Below are 24261 nucleotides of genomic sequence, written 5' to 3' on the forward strand. Positions count from 1 at the left end.
TTCATCAATTGTGTAGAAGGTATGAGTATGTAGAAATTTGGTTAATTCTTTTCTGAACCTTTTCTCGTGGTTCTTAAAATCTTTAAGATAATTAGGCAGTGCATTGAAGACTGTTATACATGAATAGCGAACTCCTTTTTTAAAACAGCTTAGACTAACAGAGGGTAGATGAAGATCTGATTTATGTCTTGTATTAAAATGATGAATGTCTTGATTAGTACAGAATTTATCTTGGTTCTTAATATACAGCATCATTAGGGAAAGAATGTATTCACAAGGTAAAGTCAAGATTTCTAAGTTTCGGAAAATATTTTTACATGAGGTCCTTTTATCCACACCGGCCATTATTCTTATAGCTTTCTTTTGTAAAACAAAAACGTGTTTAGCTTCAGACGAGTTACCCCAGAATATTAATCCATATTTCATTACAAAGTGAAAATATGCAAAGTATGACATTTTAAGTAAGTTTATATCACCAATAGTAGACAAGGATCTTAATGCATAACAGGCAGAGCTCAATTTACGAGTAATACATTCTATATGCGTTTTCCAGTTCAAGTGATTATCCAATTCTAAACCAAGAAACTTTGTGCTTATAGATTCTTTGAGACGAGTTCCATTTAATCGAATACTGTAGGAAACCTGAGCACTATTGTGTGTACTAAATTTGACTGCACTGGTTTTATCAACATTAAGTGCTAGTTTATTTGCATGGAACCATTCATTCATTAGGTTCAGCACTGTATTAGAAGTGTTTATAAAATGATCGTATTGTTTGCTTGAAATAATTACACTTGTGTCATCTGCAAATAAAATTACATGGGATGAATTGTTTATGGTCAAGGCTAAATCATTAATATAAACTAGAAACAACAATGGACCTAAAATTGACCCCTGCGGAACACCATGTTTAATATTTCTAAATTCTGAATAAGTAACTTTATGACTATTTGGTACATTTATTTCTACTTTTTGTTTTCTATTTGATAAGTACGATGTAAACCAACCCAACATCTCATCTTTAATACCATAAAACTTCAATTTTTTTACTAATATACTATGGTCTACACAATCAAATGCTTTAGCCAAGTCACAAAAAATCCCACCTACATGTAGTTTCGAATTTAATGAATTTAGTATTTCATCCACCAAACTAAAAGCAGCATTCTCTGTCGATTTTTGTTTTCTAAATGCAAACTGTTCTAAAACTAATATCACAGTCTACTATATACTGTACAGTCACGAAGCTTGAGTTTTGAGGGTGCTAGAAACAATAGACTGTAACGGTACTATTTTGCATTGCCTGTAATGAGGCGATATTAGCGATCCTAGTGGTGAGCAACTATCTAATGTTTGCATATTTACTACGTATTGAGCTTCGCGACTGTATATACTAGACTGTGCTAATATATTGTTGGACTCCAGGTAATGATATAATCTATTATACATAACTTTCTCAAACACTTTTGAGAATGTTGTTAATAATGATATGGGTCTATAATTAGCAATAGTACATTTATCTCCCTTTTTGTATATTGGTTTTACTATTGAATATTTGAGTCTTTCTGGAAAAATACCACATTGCATTGGCAAATTGCATAGATAGCTTAACGGAGGCGATAATATTTCAGAACAAGCTTTCAGAACTTTACTTGGAATTTCATCATATCCAGAGGAATATTTTGTTTTTAGTTGTTAGAAGTTTTTCTTCCGAACAAGTACAATAAACCTATTGCAATATCACGAGAAAAACGTGAAGATATTCAGAAACTTTCACATTTCATCCCCCATTTCAACGCAGATATTTCAGTGCTATAATTAGTGGACAACAAGATGAACAGCTAATAGATGTGGCCATAGAAGAAGACGACAGCGTCCTTGATTAAAGACTTCGCTAATACACCTGGCACAGTTCATTATATGGTATTTAAAGATAATTGTTTAACTTAACCTATTATTATTATTATTATTATTATTATTATTAACATTAACTTTATAATCATCAGTAGTAGTAGTAATAGGCTTATTTTATTATCATGGATTTCTATAATGGCGCATACGCCACTCAGAGGTAAGCAACTAACTGATTCATTAAACTTCAAACGCATTTTAGAGTAAGAGAAGTTTGGCGCATACATCATTGCTATTCCAAACGGCTCGACTATGTGGTATTGTACATAATATCATCATCATCATCATCATCATCATCATCATCATCACTACACGGAGTAGGTAATATTGTCTGTTCCGGCTTCACAGTTTATCCCTCCATCGTCCATTAGGTCGTCCTACGTCCCTTCTTCCAGTCGCTTTGTAATTTAATAAGAGTTTTGGTAGTCTGGTATCCTCCATTCTATTTATATGTTGGAACCATCTATCTCTAAGTTCCTTTATTCTTCCATTCATGCTAAAGATGTGTAGTTCTTCTCTGATATCTTCATTTCGAAAGCGATCAGATCTTGTACATCCTTTTGTTCTCCTTAAAAATGTCATTTCAGAACTTTGTATTTTATTTTGAATTCTTTTTGTGTTTATCCAAGTTTCTGATCCATAAAGAAGAAGAGGAGTAGCCATTGTGTTATAAAATTTAATTCTGGTATCTTTCCTTGTTTTATTCTTTAGTGTCCGATGGATAGTGCCGCACATCAATTGAAATTTTGATATTTTTTTGTTAACATCATCTTCAGATCTATTTCTTGTATTTATGTCACAACCCAGTTAGCTAAAATTTTCAACTTGTTCTAACGATCATCCTTCTAAAACAATCTTAGAACGTATTTGTGATTTTCCCCAAAATGCTAAAATTTTAGTTTTCTCTGTAGAAATTATAAAATCATATTCTTGAGAAATAATATTTAAATAATACAAAGATCTCTGTAGATCATCTTCATTATTTTGAATAATGACCAGGTCGTCAGCATATAATAAAATATTCACATTTGTATTAAAATTTACTTTTATTCCTGGATTTACTAAAATTTTCCACTTCTGTATTAGATCATTAATATAAATATTGAACAAAGTAGGTGACAATGTACACCCTTGTCTGACACCTCTATTTATAAAAATTTCTTGAGTTTTATTTCTACCGGTGTTTATTATGATTTTTGAGTTGCAGTATAGACTCTTTATTGTATTTATGAGATGTTGTGGATAACCGCCATCTTTCATAATAGTCCATAAAAGTCTCCTATTTACTCGGTCGAATGCTTTAACAAAATCGACAAAGGCCACATGGGTTTGAAGGTTGAACTCTCTTCGTTTTTCAAATAACTGTTGTAATATAAATACATTGTCACTTGTGGAACGTCCATTTCTAAAGCCACATTGCTCTTCATTTAGAACATTTTCTGATATAACTTTAAGTCTTTTATCTTTTATTTATAATTTAGCATAAACCTTGTATATTGAGTTCAACAGGCTAAACCCTCTGTAGTTCTCACAGTTATTTCGGTCACCTTTCTTAAAAAGGGAAATTATTTCTGCTGTTGTCCATGCTTCAGGTATTTTAAAATTTCTCCAGCACTGATTTATTAAATGCAGCAGTCGCAAATGCAAGAGAATTCCACCGTATTTCAATAATTCCATATTAATTCCGTCAGGGCCTGTAGATTTTCTATTTTTGGTTTCTTTAAATACTTCATCTAGTTCTTCTTTTGTAATGGGATCGACATCTATAACTTCCACATTTTCATTTTCTGTTACTACATTATCTTCATTATCTTGAAACCACAATTCTTTATAATGTTGTATCCACACATCTTGTTGTATCACATTTATTCTTGCCGCATATTTTTCTGATTTGTTTAAATGTTTTAAAACTTTGTATGAAAATGTTTGATTACCATGTATATCATTTTCAATTTCACTTATAAATTTATTCCATGATTGTTGATGTGCTTCTCTAACAATTGTTTTCGCTTTATTTCTTTTCTTCTTATATTTCTCTTTTGCTAAGTCTGTTTTTTGTTGAAGCCATTGCAAATAAGCCTCCTGTTTTTCTTTTATTGCTTCCTCTATATTTCTGTTCCATATCCTCAATCCTTTTCTACTCCTTAACTTTTTCTTTTTTCCCAAAACTTCATTTGCTGCTTTTTCTATACAATTTTTTATGTTCTGCCGTTCGGCTTCTAATATGCTATCAATTGGTGTATTGAGAATATATTGATTCAACCTTGGTTGATATAAATTTCGTATACTTTCCTGGTTTAACAGATATATTTTATATACGTCTTCTTGCAATGGTCTTTCTTTAACTTTGCTATTCTTCCATTTTGTCCACAATGCAAATCTTGCCATTACTAAGCGATGATCAGAGTTAATATCACAACCTCTATATACATGTACATCCTGTAATTGTGGTCTCAATTTATCATTAATTAAAACATAATCAATAATAGATCTTAATCCCCTTTCACTCCATGTATATTTATTTATGTCACGCTTTCTGAAGAAAGTATTTGTAATTTTCAAGTCGTTATTAGTAGCAAATTGTCGAAGTTCTTGACCCTTACTATTGATAACATCTTCTCCAAAAATGCCAACAATATCTGGAATAGGTGAGTTGCCTATTCTTGCATTAAAATCACCACTTATTATTAGAGAATCATTCTTATTAACTTTTTGGACTACTTTTTGCAGTGTATCATAGAAAATTTCTATCTCTTCCTTTTTAGCATTTGCTGGTGCATAAATACCTATTATAGTTAAATGGTATCTACCAATTCTTAATCTTATAGTTAGTATCCTTTCATCCGCATAAGTATAAAATTCAATTTTGGATTTCCACTTAGAATCTACCAGTATTGCAACTCCGCTCTGAGCTCTTTTATTCTGGGGTACACCACTATATATCATTACATAATGATTTAAATCTTTTGTCCCTTTCAATTTTTTCCACGTTTCAGTTATAATAGCTATATGTACATTTCTAGCTTTAAGAATTTCTTGTAGTTCCGATTCTTTTGTTCCAAGCCCTTTAACATTCCAGGTTGCGATGTTCAATCTATCCGAAATTCCGAGTCGTTTATCCTTTTCATGCCTGTGTTGTCGTCTATTAAATCCGTCCGGCTGTGTCCTGTGAAGCTGTTGAGTAAGTTGTATTCTCTGGAAGAGTTACCAGCACTTCGTAGAGGTTGACCTGGCAGGGCTGCTGCCTTATGGCTTAAGTCCAACCATCATGTGTACTATCCCCACATGAAGGGTTGCCTCCTCCGCTGACTGTCCACCGTTGAGGTCTTCACCCTTGTTACCCCGGGCATGGGCCCTCCATATTTATGTCCCCTGGAGAGAGTGTGTCCCAGTATTTTAAAGCCCCCAGGAACTGGGCTCCTTGTTGGTCCACGGGTCCTTATTACCGTAGCTATTCGGACCACCCCACCATATCCGGTGGGATCCCCCATCCGCCACCTAGGGGACGCGCCCGATAGAGGTTACAAGGTCCCCCACGGGACATAATATTAAATCCATAATTGTTTTCAAGAAAATTTTTAATTTCTATTATAATGACAGCTAAGAAGTTCGTTTCGTAATTCTGATGTTGAATGAACTTGGACTGTAACGCAATCGAATGCATAGGAGCACGAGACGTCAACAGACCAGCAAAACAAACAAGTATTGCAGCCGGTAAATAAACTAATTTTCAACCAACATTTAACGAAGAATAATCCGGGAAAAAATAAACGTGTTAATCTAATATATTTAATATTTATTTATTTATTTATTTATTTATTTATTTATTTATTTATTTATTTATTCTGGCAAAGTTAAGGCCATCAGGCCTTCTCTTCCACTTAGCCAGAAACAAAAGAAGCTGATAAAAATTTACAGAGTAATATTTAAAGAACACTAATAAAAATTTATATAGTTATACAAGCACAAGTCGAGTAAAATAATGCGAACATACTAAATGTTATATACTCCAGTTTGCATAATTATTTAAAAACAGACGAGTTTACTTTTTTGGAATCATGCATAATATTCACATTACGTAAATAATATAATAATAATAGAATAGTTCACTTTGTTCAAAACCTAAACTATTAACATAAATTAACAATATAATTCAAACTATTTACGACTGTATACAGCTCCACAAAATGATGCTATGTGTTGTTTATGTGAACTGCGTATCGTCTGTAATGAGCGGTAGCAGGGCGAGGCGCGGTTGACATCTATACTCCTCGCTGTACTCAACTGAAATCTACTGTTTTGGTACGAACTATCTACCTATGATTTTAAGTACACATTGCAATTGCAACAAATCATAAATGAAATTAAAGCTTAGAAAATAACTATCTTTTTGTTTTACGTTTGTTTTGATATATATATTTACGTTTCTTTCTTCCAATGCTTCGTGACACAATATAAGCTAATTCAAGTACAGTATATACTCTTTTCCCTTAGAAGGAGTGAAGTACTATTAATTTATAAATAAATAGTCAAAAATCATAATTATATTTAAAAAATATTTCAATTTTCAAATAATGTTTGTGCCTCATTTCTTTGTCTTTTATATAAGTTATTATATAAATCCATTACAATTTATTTACTGCCGCTGATCATTATTGTGAATGACGTATTCCAGGTGCTTATATTCGGTAACATAAAGTATCTTATTTGTATGATTGTGATTTTTCGTATAACTACAATCCCTTGCTTACTATAACACTTTCTACACCCATGTCTGAACGCTGTGTAGTCATACAGTTATATGCAATCTTTCACAGAGGAGCATGGGACATTATTCGAACTTCAAAATCATAAGTTGCCAAGCCGATTTCGTGACACCACTGATATAAACACATACAATGAGAAATATTTTATTCAGAGGAATAACTGATACTATTCAGAAATGTTTTCTATGCTAAGAAAGTAAAAAGTAATATGTGGAAAAGTTATATCAATATTTGTATTCATGCTTTCAGTCTCTTATATATTTCGTAACCTATGAATACCTTATTAAACTCGCGTTTTAACACTTAAAATTTGATCTTGACCTGATGAATTAGACATTTTGTTAAAGGCAATGTGTTTGCAAATACGTATTGCAAATATTGAAATTACGAAGTGTAGATTGTGTAATGTTTTGAAATAAATCAGCTCTATGTTATGAATTCTACTATGTTCGTAAATTGAGATTTCTAATAGCCAAACTAAAGTAACAGCAATTCTTCATCATCATCATCATCATCATCATCATCATCATCATCATCATCATCATCATCATCATCATCAGATTTTGAGCTAGCACTAGAATGAACATTCACAAGAAGGAGTATTCTCGAGTCCCCTCTTTAACCAACATAGAACAAACAAGAAAGAGTACTGTCGGTGATTCAGGAGAAGACGAGAGCGGACTGAGGGGGGAAGGGATGCGAACAGATAACGTACGACAACACGTCAATATATTTTGTAATGTAGTAAGCGGAAACATGTTCAACTTAGCTTTAATTTCCATACGCATTGTTAGTCATGTTTCCTGCACGAGTAATAACCTGGCTACTGGGATGCTTAGCTGAGCGATGTTTATAACAATCAACAGCGATAGTCAAGAAGGTCACATTCTTGCCCCTTGTCTTCTCCTGAGTAACGGACAGTACATTCTTTCCCTATGGAAGATAAACAAATCTTTACTTTCGCATCCGCTGTATTTGTGACTGAATATGCTAGTTAGAAGCAGAACAACAATAATAGGCCTATTATCCTACATAAATTGATCACGAGAATCCGTTACATTTTTTTGTTGATTCTAATCACAAGCTTCTGCAAAATTATTGTGATGATAGTAGCAGTAATAATTATTTTAGTAGCAGCAGCAGCAGTAGCAATAGCATAATAGTAGTGGTAATAGTAGTGATGGCAGTAGTGGTTGTGATTGTGGTGCTAGTAGTAGTAGTAGTAGTATTTTAGTTAGGCTATATACTTTAGTATTTAGTATTACTTTAACGACGTTTTCAAAAACTGTAGTTATTCAGCGTCGAAATTCAGCATAGCGAGAAGTAAAACGCACAAAAAACAGCTATATACTGACCATACCAATATATAAAACATCAACGTAGATCTACTGAAAATAATCTAAGTTTGACCAATTTTGTTCAGGTCCCGATGGAGGAGATACAGGTTGACTGATAGCGGAGTGTTGGACGGAGGTGGGGCAGCAGGCTAGGGCTTGTTTATTTTTTCCGGTCTAGTTGAAAGTTTCGTACGTACTTGAGAATATTCCACCTTAAGAAAAAAAGCATTGGTCTTACGGGGCTTGGCTAGTACGCTGTTGCCGCAAGATGCCTCCGTTAGTAGAACGAGTGAGGTATAGTATCTCTATCTCACTCTCTTCCTGATACGTACAGCGTTCTAGCAAGTTTATCGCAACGAATAGGTACGTTGAGTCCGTTGAAATTATAAAACCTATTAATGCCATAATGATGCCTGCAAAACCATACATTATATTTTATATATATTATAACTAGACTTCGGATATTTAGGCCACTAACCAACTTTCAGACACCTCAACTAGGCTCCATAATTGTCGAAAGTAGGCATTAAAATACAGTTTTAGGTACCTAAAACGTTACTGCAATTACAAATGATAGTAGTAATAATAATAATAATAATAATAATAATAATAATAATAATAATAATAATATAGAGAAACTGATTGAATATTACGTGCTAGTGTAGTAATGAAGTGAGCTATTAAACTCCAAGAACTGAAATCAGCCTTCAATCATCGTCATGAACAGAAAGATGACATAAATAAATGTAAATATTTATTAAAATACTTCTCTATATAATCTAGAAATCTGTACTGTTTGCTACATTTTGATATATATAAAGTGTCTGTTTCATCACAAATTTTTCTGGAATTTAAAATGAAACGTTGACGCTCATTGGCACGAACCGACCGAAACAGAACGAACCGGAAATATTCTGCGTGAGATGTATGCATGTATGTTAAACGGTAAACGCTCACTTGTCCGAATGGAAGCAATCGCCTACCGGTCCTGACGGACAGGATTCTCGTGACACGACCCTAGCAGAAATTTCCGGGACGGCTGATGGCGATCGTAAGCATTCGTATGTCTTCGGAGAAAAGTGTGTTGACTTTTTTTCTCAGTATTTTCCCACTGAACACGTGCTGGTGCGTTGTTCAGTCAGATTATTCTTAAAATGGATGATGACAAGTTAATTTTAACAGTGATAATCGTTTTTTTGCGCTGATTGATCTTCGAAATCTGGTGTTTCCCTTCATTATTTCAGGTGCTAATAACAGATGAAGTTCTAAAAATATTCTTCGCTCATACTAAATTACTGAAAAAACGTTACCGGTACTGGATCTTTACACAAATCTGGAAAAAGATGGTTAAATTCACCAATAACACTTTTTTTTTTTGGATAATGTTATGGACCCATGTTTTCTTTTTCCTTTTCTTTTTTTTTCGTCCTCATCAGCTGAAAGATTCAACAAAATAAGATTCTCTTCGGAACTGCTACTATCACTACTATTCCACTCCATGATTAAACCAGACTGCCTGTCGACTGATACCGGAATATTCCGAGCAGTGAGCGTCAGAGCTTCCGCGGAAGACGGACTGCTGTAGATTTCCGTTCCGGCCGGCTGGTTCCTGCCAGTGAGCGTCAACCTTAACCTCATAGCGTGGGGCAGGACGGTCTGGGGCGGTACGGACCAATGTTCCGTTCTACCCCAACTTTTGTTATCTATCATCTCTTAAGACTATATTTTTTATATAGATTCTACTTGTATAATACGTTTTACTATAGGGCCCAAGTAAATTAATCATGCAAAATAACTTATGAAAATATTAGGAGTATTATTTATTAGGCTACACGGGTTTATTTGGCTATAGTTGAATCTGTTATCCAATAGGCTATGGTATAACTGGATGGGGAGGCATTACAAAAACTGCTCTTCTTTCTCCAATTATGTTGCAAAAACGTATAATCAAAATTTATTTGAAAAGGCAACTGGATTATCCAACAAATTTGATCCATTCCGAATTGAATTTTTTTTAGAATTGACCAAATTTATAAATACTCTTTAATGAAATTCTATCATAAAAATAGAATGAAATTTGTAGCTCAGCCACATGATCATAATACAAGACGAAATGAAATTCTTAATTTAGTTGAACCTAAATGTTTCACATCTGCTGCTTTACTACACAGTACAAATTATGGTCCAGGTCTATATAATTCGATAATAAAATTTCATCCAGAATTGACTACTTTAAGCAATGGAATTTTCAGATCCAGAATTAAAAAATGTACTGACAGACTTCCCTGTTTTATATGTACCATATATTGTAAAACAAGTTTATTTCTATTCTAAGTATATTTTTTATATCTTATCTTGGTTACTATATCAACATGACCTGTACTAATTATACTACTAATAATAAGTTAATATTAATCCACAAATCTCAACATCGTCTTTTTTTTCGCTCAGTTATTACTAGTATTATTATTACTAAATTTATTATTATCATCTTTATGTGGCCTTTTTTCTTAAGTATTTTGTCTACAAAGTATACAGGGTGTATCAAAAATACCTGTACAAACTTCAGGCATGGGTTCCTTACACCAAAAGAAGGAAAAAAGTTCATATGAACATATGTCCCATAATCCTTTGTTTCCCCGTTAGGAACTGTTCAACACATTGGTACACTCATAATGTGCCAACACACAAAACTCATAACCAATGCTCGAAATGTTCTCCTCTTGCTTCTAAACATGCATGCACTCGTCGAATCATGGACTGTCGCACCCTTTCAAATACTCCGGGATGATGTCGAATGGTTTCGCAGGCTTCCATGACACGTCGATGAAGAGTTTCTTGATCCGGGATGTCTGCTCCATAAACCAATTGTTTAAGGTGCCCCCAAAGATAAAAATCCAAAGGATTGAGGTCGGGAGAACGTGCTGGCCATTGAACTGGTCCTCCTCTGCCTATCCATCTGTCATGGTAGACACCAGTCAGTGTATCTCGAACGAGGCGACTAAAATGTGCTGGAGCCCCATCATGCATGAACCACATGTTTTGTCTTATGTTCAGAGGCACATCTTCGTGCAGTAATTTTGGAAGAGTGTTTTGGATAAAGTCCCTGTAGATAGCACCTGTAAGACGTGCTGGTAGAACGTATGGACCTACCAGACAGTCACCTATAATTCTAGCCCACACATTAATCCTAAATTGTTGCTGATGTCTAGCCTGAAATACAGCACGAGGATTACGATCTGCCCATACGTGTTCATTGTGGAAATTGGTAATTCCATCTCTCCCAAACGTTGCCTCGTCTGTAAACAAAACTGATGACACAAACAATGGATTGGCTATTTGTGCTAGAAACCATCGGCAAAAGTTCTCCCGTGGTGGATAATCGGCAGGCGAAAGGCCCTGCACACGTTGCATATGATACGGATACAAGAGCTGCTCGTGAAGTACCCTCCATGCTGTACTGTGTGATGTACCAGTTGCCACAGCCAATTGTCTTGTACTGATGCCTGGATCGTCTTCGACACAGTGTAAAATGTCTTCTTCGAGGTTCGGCGTACGAACAACTCTTGGTCTTCCTCGATCACCAGTCTGTGGTGCAACGGTTCCTGTCTCAGCAATGCGACGATACACAGCAACAAAGGTTTGATGATTCGGTTGTCTTCGGTCTGGAAACGCCATCTGATACAGCCGTACAGCCTCGCGTCCATTACCATTCGCGCGACCATACATAAAAATGATGTCAGCCTGCTCACGAAATGAATATCGTCCTGCCATGGTTGAACGAAACACGTTAACTCACTCCATGTTCACAATTGCAACGTTGAAGACAGACTAATGACAAATGACACATGTAAACAAGTCTCCATGGCAACACTTCGCCATCTGCAGTCCATTTCTGATACGAGTCACAGCCTTCTATGAATGAGTGCATAAAGAAATGAAGTTTTGAGGTTGGACCTCGAAGGCCGTTGAACGCAAACTTTTAGTAATAAATGAATAACGGGGAAACAAAGGATTATGGGACATATGTTCATATGAACTTTTTTCCTTCTTTTGGTGTAAGGAACCCATGCCTGAAGTTTGTACACGTATTTTTGATACACCCTGTATATATTTGTGTATGTTTCTATCTGCTCTTCTTAAGAATGTTATCTTAGTGCAAGAATTTAAAATTTTATTTTAGAAACAGTAGAGATTTCTATTTTTGTGAATTACTGATATGTATAATCTGTGTAGGCCTAATCAGAATCTTAAATTTTAATTAAGAAAAAGATAGGTATGTTTGTGAACAATGTAAAATTGAATGTCATTTTCAAGTCTTTCTATCAAAACGGAACTGTCCCCGATCATGACCTTTGCTCTTTCGGGATACTTTCATGTACCGTTTTTTATGTATATGTTATTATTAAATAAATCTAAAAAAAATGCTTCAACATAGGACAAGAAAAAACACTTGGGAGTGGGGGAAAGAACACAACCTCTTAACAATTATATAATTATGTAACTAGAAATTAAGTTGTTCGCGATAGTATTCTAGTAGTGACAGTTTTGGTTATTTTCACAGATGGTTAGAATTTAAGAACGAAAGACTAATCTCTACACAAAAATGGACTTAAAGAGATCGCTGGAAATTCTAAAAGAAAGATAAATAAGAAGAACGCGCCAAGAAACGGCTAAAATTCAACTCTAAAAAAAGAAACATTCGAAGTGATCCAAAAAAATCAACAAGAAATAAAACTCATAAAGCCCGAAATGAAAAACTATCCGAATTCAGTGAAGAAGACGAGAGTGACGCCGAATGTCTGTGTTGCAACGACCTGTATTCAAAATCTACGGAAGGTTGGATGATAAAAGCGTGAGACGACGGTGCCTCAGAAATAGGGCAGGACGGATCAGTTTTCATTTTGATATTTCCTTACTTATTATATGGTGTGCATTATGATTTGTCATTTTTGTATTACTTTATGAAAGTTCGTATTAAAGAACATATATACAAATTTTCAGATTGCTCTACGTCATATTTAATACTTTTATAGTCAATTTAATGTTACGAGTTCCGTTCTGCCCCGGCTTCTCCTATTTCCAAGTACATACTAAACATAAATAGATAGGCTGAGAAAAGGTTTCGAGAGTAAAAATGAAGTTGATTAACATAAATTTTATACGTTGGGGTATTTTAATCTGACTATATTCATAGATTTCAAAAAGGCATATCACTCGCTTAAGAGAGAAGTTTTATATAATATTCTTATTGAATTCGGTATTCTCAAGAAACTAGTTCGATTAATTAAAATGTACAGTAGAGTCCGTATAGGTTAGTTTCTGTCGGACGCTTTTCCAGTTCACTGCGGGCTAAAGCAAGGAGATGCACTATCACCTTTACTTTTTAACTTCGCTCTAGAATATACCATTAGGAAAGTTCAGGATAACAGACAGGGTTTTAGAATTGAACAGGTTACATCAGCTGCTGGTCTATGCGGATGACGTGAATATGTTAGGAGAAATCCACAAACTGTTAGGGAAAACACGGGAATTTTACTTGAAGCAAGTGAAGAGACAGGTTTGGAAGTAAATCCCAAAAAGACAAAGTAGGCCTATATGATTATGTCTCGTGACCAGAATATTGTATTTATTTTAGTAGGTTATTTTACGACGCTTTATCAACAGCTTAGGTTATTTAGCGTCTGAATGAGATGAACGTGATAATGGCGGTGAAATGAGTCCGGGGTCCAGCACCGAAAGTTACCCAGCATTTGCTAATATTGAGTTGAGGGAAAATCCCGGAAAAAACCTCAACTAGGTAACTTGCCTCGACCGGGAATCGAACCCGGGTCACCTGGTTTCTGCTTTTGCGGCCAGACGCGCTAACCGTTACTCCACAGGTGTGGACTAGGCTATTGTACGAAATTGAAATATAACAATTCTGAATTTATCATTTGAAAAGGTAAAAAAATTCAAATATCTTGGAGCAACAGTAACAGATATAAATACACTCGGGAGGAAATTAAACGCAGAATAAATATGGGAAATACCTGTTATTATTCGGTTGGGAAGCTTTGTCATCGAGTCTGCTGTCAAAAAATCTGACAGAATTTATAAAACAGTTATTTTGCCGTTTGTTCTTATTTGTGAAACTTGGACTCTCATTTTGAGAGACGAACAGAGGTTAAGGGTGTGTGAGAATAAGATATTTAGGAAAATATTTGGGGCCAAGAGGGATGGAGTTACAGGGGAATGGAGAAAGTTAACACAACGCAGAACTGCACGCATTGTATTCTTCACCTGCATAATTAGGAACATTAAATCCATACGTTTGAGATGGGCAATGTATATAGCACGTATGGGCGAATCCAGAAATGGAGATGGAGTGTTAGTTGGGAGGCCGGAGGGAAAAAGACCTTTGAAGAGGTCGAGACGTAGATGGGATTATAATGTAATAATATCAAATAATATTTATTTAAGAATAAATTAAATAATATAATAATATTAAATGATATAATATTAAATAGTAATAATAATAATAATAATAATAATATTATTATTAAAATGGATTTGAGGGAGGTGGGATTTGATTATAGTGACTGGATTAATCTTGCTCAGGATAGGAACCGATGGCAGACTTATGAGAGGGCGGCAATGAACCTCGGGTTCTATAATAACCATTTGTAAGTACGAGTAAGTAACATAATTTTTATTAAAATACAAGCTAATTAAATCCTTCCTGTATTTCAAGCGGTTGAGTTTTTAAGTATAAATTCACGGAACGCATGCTGAATTCCCTGTAGAGGAAATATTGGTTTTTCTTTCTATAGATGCCACTGCTTGTTTGTTTCTTATTATTTTTCATTCTGTGCTGTCTTATGGTATGATCTTGTGATATGTTGATCTATGACCAGAGAGTCCCACTATTAGTGAATGCTTGTATAGCAAGTGTTTGTAATCGTAATGACAATAGGGAGCAAAACATAAAATGATAATGATAATTATTATCATGATAACAGTGATAATGATAGAAATAAGGCAATTAAAAGGACTTGGTCCTGAAATATGACTAAAATTTATGAAAAAAGTACATTTTTAAAATCTATCAGAAAATCTTTGAACTTTATTTTACCAGAAAAAAGACAAAACGAAACTATTTAGCACTGTCACATTTTTCATGTTTCTCTGCGGCTATATTTTAATAGCATGACGCTGACATTTGGATACTCGCATCTCATTGGCATGCCCACAGGTAGAACTTTTTTTTTTCAACTTTTTTGCAGAACATATAAATTGCTTCACAAATTTTGTTTGATTTACATAAAATTTTTGCTATATGTCAGGAATTAACCAATTAGAAAACTTAAATAGTTTTTGCATCTTAAGATGTAGGCTATATATTTTTTTAATGTTCAAATATAGAAAACAAAGTAATTAGTACGTAAAATGAGCAAACTTTAATTTTTTCTGTCTGAGATATTCTACATAAAACGAATACAAATAGTAAGTTCTATACATTTATTAGTGTGGTAACTTCTAGAACAATTTTAATGCTCAAAACCAAAATTTGTGACTGTTGGAGCATTTTTAATCCGCTACTGTTAAAAAAAAGTACTAAATCTGAATAACTTAGATAATAATTATGACAAAAAAAACTGAAATTGAGCAATATTAATGTATTAATACCGTTACAGTACTAATGTCTGTTAAAATTTTCAGAAAATTGGGTAAAAATTAGTAGAACTTTCATATTTGAGGACCAAGTCTCCTCAAGAAAAGATATGTTCGTACAATTAAATTATGCTTATAGAATTTTTTTCTACAGAAAAATATTTCATCACATGAGTTGATGAGATGTATTTGACATGCAAACCACATACGATCCAAAGGCATATGTAAAATTCAATACTAAATTGCCTGTCGTTTGTAGACGTCGTGTTCATGCATACAAGGAAGGTTTGGGCCACATATCTTAAAACTTACTTTTCTCGGTGAACTTGAAATCACAATGAATTAATGAACAAGCGTGTTGTTCATGTGGCCGTACGTAGAATTCCCCGCGCATTATCTTCATCTTCTCCTTGGAGTCTAGAAGCATCACCACTTCCTGCACACTTAACATTCAGAAAGTATGGTAGGTGCGGAAAAAATTTCCATTGATGACAGATTTCACGTTTTGAAGAAAATGTTTTCTATAGCCGGGACGCCTCTGGTTGCCGATAACAAGTCCCTCTGGTACAGAGTGTACAAACCGCTTCTTGTAGTGAGCGGCTACCTCACGCTGTTAACTACGTTCATTGGCATACTGAAGAACCTGGACAACATGGATTACGTCATGGAGGCTGCTCGTCCTGGATTCGTCATGATCAATCTTCTTTGGATGCACTTCTTCATCAGGTATCATTTCTTGTAGTCTAACTTTGTTAGAACCTTTGGTCCTTAACCGCTGAGTTACTATGCTTGCCAATAGATGTAGCTAATCTGCGAGTTATGAGGTCAGTGGATTTTTGAGACAATTAAAATTGTTAACATGTCTTCCTTTGGAAGGTAATTAAAGTTGGAAGTCCTGTGTCATAAATGTAGGGCATTTAAATAACACTGTTTCAAAATCTGTTCTGACGCCAGAATACATTTTTCGTTCGTCTGATATTTCGAGACTTGCAGGAGTAAATAATTTCGTATTATTCTGTACGTATATTCATTCTATAGTATACACTTTGAGTTTCTCTTATTTCTTAGTTTCTTACCCTACCTAACTTACTTAAGCCCAGTTGTATAAAAGTCACTAACTAGAGGTTATTTTTAACTGAACTTTAGTAAATAACTTGAGGTTAGTTTCTACATGTGTTGTACGTCAAGAAAGTAAATTTCCCTGGGACCGTTTAGAAAAACAAAACACAATTTCATGGAAAGATTTATAGAAACATATATAGCAATTGTTGAGCTATTTTTAAACGTATTCCTCACCGGAATTGAGGCATTTGTCATGCCATGGAATCAACTTTTGTATCCATGTATTGTAAAAGTCTGCCGCCTGGGATCGGAACCAGTGTGTGACAGTCATCTGCCCCTCCCTGTCACTGTGATAATGCTGACCGGACAGGAATTTCTTGAGGTATAAGAAAAGATTGTAATCGCTGGGAGCGAGATCCGGGCTGTAGGGTGGATGTTGAAACATCTCTCAACGGAACTCCTGCAGAAGATCTTTGTGCGCCGAGCCATATGTGGCCGAGCGATTACTATAGTTTCTTACACCTAAGAAATTTCACAATGACAGAGAGGTACAGATGACTGTCACACAATGGTTCCGATTCCGGGCGGCAGACTTTTACGACACAGGGATACAAAAATTGCTCCAACGGTATGAGAAATGCCTCAATTCCCGTGGGGAATACTGTATGTTGAAAAGTAGCTCAACAATTTATTGCTGTATCTGTTCCAATAAATCTTTCCATGAAATTGTGTTTTCTCTCTCCAAAAGCCCCAAGGGAAACTTACTTTCTGGATGCGCATAGTATAAAATTAACATGCGAACATGTACTAATTGAGATTTGCAGTTAAATGTGTGGTAACATGGCCAAACATGAATTAAATTCGTGTATACAGTTAGCTAGTTGATCTTCAACTGTTTCACCAATGAGTGAGAAATCATAATCATCACCGCCTCCTGAATATGTGTATCAATAATTTGTTCGTGTGAGGAAGATAATTATTAATATTGGATTCAGAGCATGATTTCGTTTTGTTTGTGATTGTGACTCAGGACGTAACATTTGTTGAAAGTTCTTCCACTACAAATTATGGTAACTGAAATCTCATTTTAAACTGTTTGTTCAATGAACGGATTTCTTCGCTCGTGGAAAATACGAGGAGCATGACGAAATTCAGTATCATCGAATAGTATGTCTGAATAATCTAGGAATCTGGAAATTAATACATGAATTTGTAATGTATCTTAACCTAGAAAAAAATATGTGTACAGCATAATTTCACTATACCTAGTCGCAACGTAAAAATTAACAAAAGTCTGCCTAAATATAATGAAAATAAACTTCACTTTGAGAAACTTGTCTTTTCTTTTGTTTTGAAAATATTTTCTCGGAACTTCAGTTAATATGATTAACTTGAGATGATTCGTCATTTATATTTAACTTTAAGTTAAGATGAAATAAGCTAAAATTAGTAATTATATAGCTAACCAAAAATTCACAGTTAAGTGCAATTGAAGATTAATTTGATGTCTTAATTTGATGTTAACTGTTTATGCAACTGGTCCTTAAGGCCTCCCACACCAACGCGAAATATTCGCAGCGGTGGCGAATGTTTCTCTTGGCCAGCTTTGCGGTATATGAGAGTGCCCACATCGGCGCGGCGCTAAGTACCGCTAATCGTCTGCGAAACTGCAGCATTGAAATTTAAATTCGTCTCCTACACGGTTTTTTCGCCGCCGTCACGAATTTTATGATGGCGCTCTGTGAGAAATTGATTGAAATTTTAAGGAAACATCCAGTTTTATTAGATTTATTGTATGAGAATTACAGTACGCAAAAAAAAAAAAGGACAATATGGGTTGAAATTCAATTGGTATTAAAATACACTGGTAAGTGATTCACATCTTCAACATATCTTAAGAGAAAAATTCTAGCTACATACGGTCTGTCTAGAAGCAATAATTTCATATTCACATTCTTTCTTTTATTTTTATCGGCCCTTCCGAATGTCATAGCATTATTTAGTACAGAAATGTTATTAAAGAAACTGTGTAATTTAACATCTGACTAAGATAGTAGTACAGAGTTAACAATTTCCGTACTTCAGAAAATATTTCAGTCTTAAAACCAAATATAAGCCTACATTTGAAAGTAATTTTGTCAATACTGATGTCATTCATATTTTATTCCTATAAAGTAGGCCTATTCTAGGAATTTTTATATTAGCTAGTCTAGGAAAGAGTGGTTCCAGTAAACATAAATATACCTATTGTTTTCATTAACCCTTACGAATTCGCGCAATTCTTCCTAACATTGGTACTTGCGTGTGGTGTTACTACAGTTCAATTAATAATAATCATCAATGTTTTGTACTTAATATTTGTATTTTATTGTGTGATATTTGTCTAGATATTGTTAAAATGACCAACTTGCTATTAATTTTCAAATTTTAAATATGTGGAACTTGTTACCAAAAGGTAGGCCTACCAAATCCAACTGGACAAATTTTACAGGAGAGCAGAAAAATTTACTGAAGCTACAATAATTATTGTAATATATTAAAATTTGACTTAGGGTTTATCTGCACCTCTCTGAATGTTTTATAGCAAAGTTTAAGCTATTCCACATTTTATTTCAAAGTTGTTGAGAATTTAATTTTGAATTTGGTACGTTTTAGCATAAAAATTCCCAAAAGGTTTATATACAGTGCACTTAATGGCTAAATAACTTATAATAATATATTTTATGACATTTAGTATTAATTACAATCAGAAACCAAGTAGGTTTTCTATGTATCCTGAATAGAACCGACATAATAAGTAAAACAAGTATGAGTAAAACCAGCATAGGAAGTGAAACAATATTAGCTAAATTAAATATGATGAGCGAAATTAGCTCAACAAGTAAAGTGTTAAGATAAGTGGAAATGGAGTGAAGTTAGTCTTTTTCTTTATTAGATATGATGTCAGAAATTCTTATTAATAAGAGTATGTTTATTGCCAGGAGTCGAACTCAGTAGCAAACCTTTGTACGAGTCGTCCGACATAAGTGTTAGTAGAACATAAAATTGTGTCAGAAAGAAAACATAACATAAACGTTGTCCGGTAGTAGAAACACATTATTCTAAAGTATGAAATAAATTACAAACTTACAATCTTCTACATCTTCTAAGGCAAGAAATGACATCCGACAAGGAGTACATGCTGTTGTTAACAGAGACTGTGATTACTAACGCTTCAGCTGATGTGCGAATTTCGTTGTCGCTGCATACGCGAAATTTTCGTCGTCACCAACGGTGTAAATAATTTTCGTTAGTGTGAAAAAAACGTGCGAATTTCGCTGCCGCTGTATAGCCTACGCGAAATTTTAGTTGCCGCCACCGCTGCGAATACTTCGGAGGCCTTTTAGTTTTTCATAGCGCGTAGGAATAGCAGCATCTCTTGAAATTTCTCTTTCAGAGTCCATGTTGCACTGCCTTACGACAAGGATGAAACTGTCCTCTTATTTACTAACCTGCAGTGGCGGCTCGTGGGTATTGAATTAAGGGGGGCTGCATACAAAAATAAACCAAGCAACTTACTTTATTTAAAGATTAGTTCCATGCGCCTTATCTTCTAAATTGTGTTTAAATGAGACAGGCTCATGTCAGTAGATTTACTGGCATTTAAAAGAATCCTGCGGACAAAATTCCGGCACACTGGCGACGCTGATATAACCCCTGCAGTTGCGAGTGCCGTTAAATAAACCATAATTACATTTTTATATGCAGATTTGAACCTTAGAAATATCTAACTGGCGATGTTGTAGTTGGTTGTATAATATATATACATGATACATCAATAAATGAAAAAAATAACTGAGCCAGAAATTGAATTCAGGATCTTCAAGAGCACGCACCAGGGCGCTTGCCTCATTTATTGTGATGTTAGATGTTTCAGATTCCATTATGGTTTGAAAACATTCTAGCAATGGCTCCTTCTTCTCATGAACAACATTTACTGTTCATATTTTAAATCCATCTTGTTGCTCCAGCTGATGGAATTGTCTTTGAAACACATTAATCTAATACAGACTGAGTGGAGATCGAGAGACGAAAGCAGGGATACTGGATAATTATCAAAAAATATGCGAGCCTTTGTATTTTGTTTAGCGGCTCTTTCCATTATGAGATTCAACTGATGGACATTTAATTTCACATTTCTCCTGAATTGTTAAGGTACTGAACTGAATAGACTGTAAATATTGTACAGAATTAAACATTGGTGCACTTGTTATACTCACCACATTAAAGAAAATGTAGACCTGCGCGTTACTGACTTACTGCTGCAAATTTTGCAGCGCCTGGAAACTCTGGATTCATGGCAAGAGGCAGCAGGGAGGAGGGGTAAAACTAACGCGCAAAGCATCCGAGACGAGACTGGCAGGGGAGGAAGTGGCTTCACCCTAAAATCTTGTCTCTGGTTTCGCTCTGGCAGCACCAAGGGAGGAAGTGACTTCACTAACGATTGCGTGCATGTCATTGAGAGCGAAATGTTTTTAAAAATTCGAGCCGCTAAATAGAGACTGTATAATAAATGTTTTTCACAACATAAAACGAAGCAAGAGCCACAAATGTCTGGGGGTGCTGCAGCTCCGCAGCCCCTCTTCGAAAGCCGCCCCTGCTAACCTGCCATCTTTCCTTTCTTACTATTTGGATGCCTTCACAATTTATACCATAAATCCAGTTGAGTAAGAGAGATGCAGGTAAAATTCACGGACTATTTCTCAGCCATGAAAATTAAACCCAGCTAGCCTACCGATGCTGAATAGGCCTAATTAATGTTAAGTGAAGTCACCACCACCACCACCACCACCACCACCACGATCATTATCATTAATTAAATCATATATATATAGGTAGTGGAATTGCTTCTCTGGCAGTTTCTTATGTAGGCATTATTATTAAATGCACAAAAACACTGCTAGCAAGGGGAATGGGAGTTGCTAATTCGAAAAACCTGCGCAACAATGTCTTTTAACTACAAATTTAAGTTTCACCCGTCAAGATTTAAGCCTGGACGTACTATGTACAAAGCTAACATTCTAGCCAAATGGCTAGCGGCACACTTCAGAATCGATATAGGCTAATTAACATTTTTTTATTAAGGTATTTTTAAACTATATGTGCTGTCCAGAGCGAAGAACGCAGTTACACAAGTTAAAAGAAAAGGAAGTGTTTACAAGCAAAATTATTTGGTCCGACGACGCACAATCTGAGTGAATGGTAGCCTACAGTGAAGAGCCATAATTGTGTATTAAGCTCCAGAAAATCTACACATTGATGTGGATAAGGCGATAAATTTACCAAGATTCAATGTCTGGTGTAGACTGCCATCAGGGTTGCTGGTCTTGTGTACCTCGACATGCTTCGTACATCCATTTTACCTGACATTCATGGGGACATTTTCAATAAGATGAAGCACCACCACGCTACCACCGAGACGCGAGAACCTACCTCGACGAGACCATGCTAAGTCAATGGATAGGACGAAGAGATGCTGTTGAACACCCTCAAAATGTCACTCGATTTAACTCCTTTCGGCTTTTACTTTTGGCGGATCGTAAGAGATGTGGTGTATTGCTGCATTGGCAGAACTATGTGAAGAAATTGAATTGGCATGTGAACCATCACAATGGACACATTGGTTAACGTTGCTTGTGAAGTAATTCGTCGAACTCAGAAGTGCGTGGATGCTAATGGGGAATACTTCGTGCACTTGTGATAGTAGTTGTTAAACATGTCTTACAGCCATTCCTTAGTAATATTTATTATTATTATTATTAATATTATTATTATTATTATTATCAGTAATATCTAGTTATTAAGGAGACTTAGATACCTTGTAGCTAAAGAATTTCTTAAAACCTTGTATTTTTCTTTTTTTAATAGTATTATTACTTACGGTATTCATTTGTGGGGAAATTTTCAGAAAATTGATCAAGCACTTCTTTTGCAAAAAAAAAAAAAAAAAAAAAAAAAAGGCAATACGCATTTTGAATGATTCTGAGTTTGATGCTCACTGCAGACCTTTGTTTATTTCTGAAAGAATTTTAACTGTTGTGAATTTGTATATTTTCCATTGTTTGATTAAAATTAAATCAAATTTAAACAGTTATTATTCACATAGTGAGATTCATCGTTATGGTACAAGACATAATTACCAGCTTGTGACCCCAAGGGTTAGATTAGCCAAGTCTAAACAATGGTTTACATCAATAATTGTATTGTCTATGTTTAATATACTTGCTTATAGTGCACATATTGTTAATTTTAATAGATTTATGTGTATTATTCGTGACCGGCTAATCAAAAACCTTTTTTATGAAATAAATGAGTATATGGAAACTAGTGTTGATATAATATTTTAGTTTGTTTGTTTATCTTGTTTTTTTTTACTTTGTCTATGTATCTGTGATATCACGACTATTTTTATCAACAAAATCAACAAATCAATAATAAAGTAGCCACCGTCGTAGCTTAGTCGGATTAGGCGTTTCCCTGCCTGTCCAGAGTTGGGCTCGGGCGTGGGTTTGATTCCCGCTTGGGCTTATTACCTGGTTGGATTTTTTCGAGGTTTTCCCCAACTGTAAGGCGAATTCCAGGTAATCTATGGTGAATCCTCGGCCTCATCTCTGCAAATACCATCGCCCTTTCGCCAATCCCATCGACGCTAGATAACAGAGTGGTTAATTCAGCGTCTTTAAATAACCAACTAAAAAAAAAAAAAAAGAAATAAAGGATAATAAAGTTTTTACGCAGATGTTTTGCACGTTCAAGTGTATGCATTTTTGGGTCCTTCTGCACATACCCTTAGCCGCTGCATCCACAACGCCCAGTCAGCAAGTCCCTTCCAGTACTTGATGGCGACGACCTTCAGCATTATGTTATGACTGTCAGTATGTCTATGGGGCACAGGTTCTTTTTTTGTGTTCCAGTATGAAGATGGACGGGGTGCGGCGGCTCCTGAACATGACCAAAAGCTTTACGTGGTCGGACCTGCCATGCAGGGTGACAGAGACGGGTTCGCTCAGTATGGCAGGCTGGATCCAGCGCATCCAGCCTCTCATGTGGAAGGCGAACTTCTGCGACTGGGGCGCTCATCTTCTGTACTTCATTCTTCGCGGCGTTGCGAATAGCGATAAGCCCCTCTTCTTCAATGCTTGGTCCCCCTTTGATATGGACAGCATTCCATTATACATTTTTGTACTTATAATACAGGTAGGCTATTATTATTATTATTATTATTATTATTATTATTATTATTATTATTGTCTAGAAAATGTTAAACCATGCATGGTATTGTTAGGTCACAATTTTCAAAGCTTACCCTACTTTTAGCTGGTGATCAAGTGTTAATTGCATACACAAAATACAAAATGATTCTTTCATTATGATAAAAAGTTGATGGAAGAATAGAAAACTGTGGATTAATTACACTGCGTAACAAATTTTATAATCTTTTCTTTTTTTGCGCTGGACATGTGATACATGTTTTCTATATAATTTGAACCTCC

At 35.0% G+C, this 24261-nt stretch overlaps 1 protein-coding gene across 1 annotated transcript in view; it reads left to right on the forward strand.

The window, feature by feature from the left end:
• The window catches only part of LOC138698939 (uncharacterized), a 263952-nt gene that overhangs the window by 164604 nt on the left and 75087 nt on the right, over positions 1-24261 (forward strand). Inside the window, exons 5-6 of the mRNA XM_069825137.1 lie at positions 16195-16393; positions 23683-23965. Of these exons, the coding sequence (XP_069681238.1) occupies positions 16195-16393; positions 23683-23965 (482 nt within the window). The remainder of the gene's footprint in view (positions 1-16194; positions 16394-23682; positions 23966-24261) is intronic.

This window comes from Periplaneta americana, chromosome 4, assembly GCF_040183065.1.
Source record: "Periplaneta americana isolate PAMFEO1 chromosome 4, P.americana_PAMFEO1_priV1, whole genome shotgun sequence".
Taxonomy (NCBI): Eukaryota; Metazoa; Arthropoda; class Insecta; order Blattodea; family Blattidae; genus Periplaneta; species Periplaneta americana.